The sequence below is a fragment of the Bidens hawaiensis genome, unplaced genomic scaffold (assembly GCF_021521415.1).
Source record: "Bidens hawaiensis isolate Kalapana, Puna unplaced genomic scaffold, B.hawaiensis_p1.1 tig00051417_1, whole genome shotgun sequence".
Classification (NCBI taxonomy): Eukaryota; Viridiplantae; Streptophyta; class Magnoliopsida; order Asterales; family Asteraceae; genus Bidens; species Bidens hawaiensis.
Window position 1 is genome coordinate 47,365 of NW_027499219.1, and position 5,256 is coordinate 52,620.

Below are 5,256 nucleotides of genomic sequence, written 5' to 3' on the forward strand. Positions count from 1 at the left end.
AACTCTAGTTCGTTAGCGGGAACGTGACGAACTAACCATGTTTCTTTAACGGGGACATAACGAATTAGCGAGTAGTTCGTTATGCCCTTTCGTTAAGCCGAAATGACGAATTAGAAACAGCTCGTTATGAAGGGATAACGAACTAGAGGTAATTCATTAAGGTCTAGTACGTTATGATGACCAGTTCGTTAAGGTCCAGTTCGTTACAAGGACCGGTTCATTATTATAGTCAGTTCGTTATAACGAATGGGTTCATTCGTTAAAAACCCCATTCGTTAAGGGCTGTATAACGAACTAGAAGTTTGGCAGAATTAGAAAAGAATGATATAATTACATAATAGTCCATGGACTTTGATAATTTATGAAAGATACCTTTAAAAGTTAACGAGTAACGATTAACTAACCGGGTAAAGATTCAATGAAGTAAAACCGGCTTAGACACGTGTCACACCCCGCCTCGGCGGAATCGCGAGCGTGCGAGGAATCATGGATAACCACAGCTATTGATTAAAGGAACATCACATTCATAGATCACCAAATAGTTTAATTATTTTACAAGATAAAAGGTTTGAAAGTATTTCAAAACATAACATAATTATAGGATTCCCAAATCTATGACTCAAAATAATTTAAGTTATAGACAAAAATCCTTCAAAATAGGTGATCCGACATGCAATGCTTGGTAACCATAATACTTCCTACTTGTTTAGCGACCTGAAAAACATACTTGAAAACGTCAACATATTTTTGGTGAGCTCACAAGTTTAAATGACACAATATAAACCATTTGTTTCAAAAAGTTAAAACGTTTACATTAAATAAGGAACTTAAAAACATGTAAAGTAAAAATAATGTAATGCATAATCCTCCGTAAACTTGCAAGGAATACGAATTAATATATAACACATGAGCCTATAATCAAACCTAAATCTGTTATGTATGCCTGATAACCGTGCCATTACGGTATGAATTATAGAATATATGTTCCAATTAACACATCGGTTAGAGCGACTAACCATGAGCGGGGGATCAATCCCGATAGTGCTACCCACATATTCCTCGGCTAAACCCATAGTTGATGATTATAGAATGCATTGACCCGTAGATCTAAGGGCCTCGAGTTACTCATGATTATGTAAAGATTATTTATTACGCATTAAAAGATTAAGTATGTTTCCACCCCAAAAATAGTAAAACAGTAAAGAGGGGTTGTGAAACTCACCTTAGTGTTGGTGAGTGGTAATGACAAGAATCTTGACGTTATCCGACCTAATTGTGTCCTATGACAAGTACGGGCCTTTTTTAGGGTCGGCACTACATATTAGTTACGTCGGTTTATGCTATGTGTTCATCCAACAACCTAGACCTAGGCATGGTACGACTCGTTGGTGATACGTTAAGTTTAATATATTATGTTTCGTAAATAAATATTCATATACTTATCTTATAAGTAATAGTAAATAAAATATATATTACACTATATATTTATTTTAAAGGAAACTTGTATCTATATATGTTTATATTACTAAATATATTACTTGTATAAATATATTTTGGGAACTATAAGTATTTATTCAACCAAGAATACATATTATTGTAAAAATAATTTTAGATAAATTATCATACCTTGTACTTTTATGGACTTTAAGAAATTAATAAGTAATAGCTACTAGATACTTATATATGTGTGTTATTATAAGTACAACTATGTCTACGTTGTTACACGAAACATCTAACTAGTTTAAAAGAATATATAATTTTAAATACATTTATTCTTATGTATGGTTAAAATAGGTTCTTGAAAATTAAATAAACTTATATTTTGTAAAGTAACACTCAAGTGTCTCTTTTTAAATAATTTTCTTCATAACTAGTTTGATATAAAAAAAATGTATATATAATATCTTCAAGACACAAAAGTAATAAATTATAATTTTTTATTCTATTCAATTAACTTATTAGTTTAAGTTCAACAATCATCTTATTTAGCGTGTCCATAAATAATTCTTTGTTCAAACATAACTCATTTTATATGTTTTTAGTCCACTAAGTCTATGTTAACTTTAGTTTTTGGCTATCATAAGTTCTATGTCCTATATTTACTAGATGCATCCTACAAGATTTATGAGTTATAAATATATTTTAAGTGGAAATATCTTAGATTCCATAGTTTTATGTTGTGTAGATATTTATTAAATTTTAGTTTAACAAGTTTAGCCACTTTGTTATATTATTAGTTTTGTTTAATTATATTTACTTGGATGAGCTAGGCATAGCCTAAAAAAGATTTATAGTGTAAGGAGAGGGTAAGAATGATGTTCATACCATTAGACAAGCTAGGTGGGGATTTCTAGTGAGGAAACAAAGACGGGCCCGAACACTAGTACTTGACTTCAACTCCTGAAACTTGAATCTCCTTCTTAAACGTGCTTAGCCCTTCCCGAAACTAGTGTGCGTGACGTTGAGGGAATCTCGTGGAGATGGCGGCGGACTTCGGGGTGGTTTACAGAGAAAGTTTTGGTGGCGTGTGGTGGTTTATGGTTGGAACCGTGAATGGAAGGTGGTGGTGATGGCTTAGGAATGGTGATTAATGCGAACTAGTTTCTCATGACAAACGATCTCGGCATGGTTTTTAGATAGCCAATCCATTCCAATCACTATGTCAAAGCTTCCGAGCTCGACAGGTAATAGGTCAATATCGAAGGAATGACCCTCGAGGGTAAGGACACATCCCTTAATGATTTCACCAGTTTCAATTAACTTACCATTGGCTAACTCTATAGTATATTTGTCTGTTAATGCACTAGACTCTTTACCAAGCAGATGTTTGAATTTAGTAGAAACGAAACTCAAGTCGGCACCGGTATCGAAAAGTATAGAAGCATAACGATTATTTATAAGGAACGTACCAGTGACTACATTCGGGTCCTGGCGGGCATCCCCGGCCCCCATCACAAATGCTCGGCCGCAAGCTGGATTGTGGTTCTGATTCTTAAGCTTAGGGCAATCTTTCTTGAAGTGTCCAGCTTCCCCGCATTCATAGCATGCCTGAGTACTCTTTTCAGCAGGTGGTAGACTGACTCGACAAGTTGTTACCTTGTGACCATATCTCTTGCACCGGTCACACTGTGTGCACCCTCCAGTGTGATGATAACTGCATTTGGCACACTTAGGTAGTGTCCCGACATATCCCCCGGGTTTAGCAATATTGGTTGCAGTACATGCTTTCGCGGTCTCTTTCTTTTTGAACCCACGATTACCAAATTTGTTTCCTTGCTTGCCTTCCCACTTACGTTTGTTATCGACCTTCTTTTCCTCTACAACTACCGCTTTCACCACACTTGTTCCCTTTTTGGGTAGCAACCCCATTCGTATGGCCTTGTCGGTTAAACTGTAGGCTAGCGAGATAGCCTCTTTGATCGTAGAGGGTTTGGACGAGGTAACCAGACTTCAAATTTGAGGTGCAAGTCCCCAAACATACTTCTCGATCCTCTTATATTCAGGGTTCACCAAATGTGGCACCAAACGAGCCAACTCATTGAAACGAGTGGTGTAGGCAATGACTTCAGATCCTACCATAGTCAGGTCCCACAACTCCGCCACGATTTTCTGAAGTTCCTTTCGAGGGCAATATTCATCCAGCACCAACCTCTTCAATTGCTCCCAAGTGAGTTGGTTTGCACTTTCCCTACCCATTGCTTCAACTTGGGAACTCCACCAAGTGAGAGCTTCATCAGCCAAGGTACATGTGGCATACTTCACTTTTTGGTCATTGGCGCAACCACTGATATCTAGCACGTTCTCGTTTTTCTCAACCCATCTCATGATTCCAACGGCTACTTCTGTACCGTTAAAGCTACGGGGTCCGCAGCCAAGTAAGGCTTTGTAGGTGCAACCCCTTTGTCTGTTTTCGGTTTTTGTAAAGTCAACGTACATGATTTTAACGAGTGATTACTTTTAGTTGATGACTTTCTTTTCACATGGGCGGAATTTTGTTTTCACTTACCAGTAGTAGTCCTCACTCCAGAGCCATCTCCAGATCCACTTCCTCCGTCTCGTGGTGCTCTGGAATCAATGCCGGATCCTCCATTCGCTGCTCGGTTGGCCTCGTGTTGAGCCAAAGCAGTAGCCACTTGTTGCGAGACAAGCGAGGCGATGTCGGCAGCTGTCATTGGAACTGCATCGTCTGAGTTGTTATTGGTGTTTCTTCGTCTGGGAGCCATGTTTTGTTTTCTTTCTAATACATACAATATATAAAAGAAATAAGACAATATATAACAATATCATCACATGAACAAGAAATGTAAACAACCAAAACGCCATACAATATCATAAACCATAAGAAATACTTGCTACATTGTTCATCAAAGACAATACAAAATAGACAGGGATCATCAGTCCCATCAAATACTAGTTTTCAAAATATAGTACGATAGATATTGCATGGGCACAACCCTCCCAGCATGGGCTAACGAGTAAAGTGCGAAAACAGGCCGAACAACACGGGGAGTCCAGCTACAGCAGTGCTAACAACAGATCACATCACGGCGGACGCAACACGACGTCCCAAGTCCTCAACACCATCACGCACCCCAGAAAGTGTCTGACAATCCACATCCATATGTCCTCTCACATCATCCATGGTCCTCCGAGTGCTCCTCACATCTACACCCATCAATCTTAGCTCCTCTGTCATCACCCTCCTCATGACCTCTACATCCTCAGTGAGTGTGCCAATGGAGTCCCCGACTCCTCTACGTATAGTAGCCAGATCCTCACCAAGAACCCTAACTGTATCTTCCACAACAATCGTCCTTCCCAATACCTCCCCGGTCTCAGTATCGATCCTCCTTAGCAACTCATCCCTCACGCCTCCCATCACGCGAGAAGCATTCCTCCTCATGTCTCCTACCGCATCCTCAACCACATCTAGCCTCTCAAATGTCCTAGTCACTTCTTCAGTCATCCTATGTATCACACGCTCTTGTAATCCCCTCATCGCATCCCTAGTCTCTCTAGTCACATCACGAGCTGACTCCAACTGATGGTCGTGAAGGGCGATCCTATCCACCAGGGTCGGTATGGTAAGCTCTAATGGCTCCTCGGTAGTGAGCAAAGGTGGGGGAGTGACTGATGTCTCACCCACCTCATATGTAGACGGAATGTGGTCCTCTCCTCTCCATTTCTTCAAGGTCATCGATGTTCCAAGCACACAGAAATCAAGCTTCTTCATTTTTGGTGGTGCGCGTGAAGGTT

General features: G+C 39.4%; 1 protein-coding gene across 1 annotated transcript; it reads right to left on the reverse strand.

The window, feature by feature from the left end:
* Positions 1-3,450: 3,450 nt before the first annotated feature.
* On the reverse strand, positions 3,451-3,936 carry LOC143599032 (uncharacterized). The gene has a single exon (XM_077077098.1). The coding sequence runs from the start codon at positions 3,934-3,936 to the stop codon at positions 3,451-3,453; it is 486 nt and encodes a 161-aa protein (XP_076933213.1).
* Positions 3,937-5,256: the final 1,320 nt, after the last annotated feature.

Coding starts and splice junctions, on each gene's coding strand:
- LOC143599032 (XM_077077098.1), bottom strand. CDS start 3,936: ATGTACGTTGACTTTACAAAAACCGAAAACAGACAAAGGGGTTGCACC.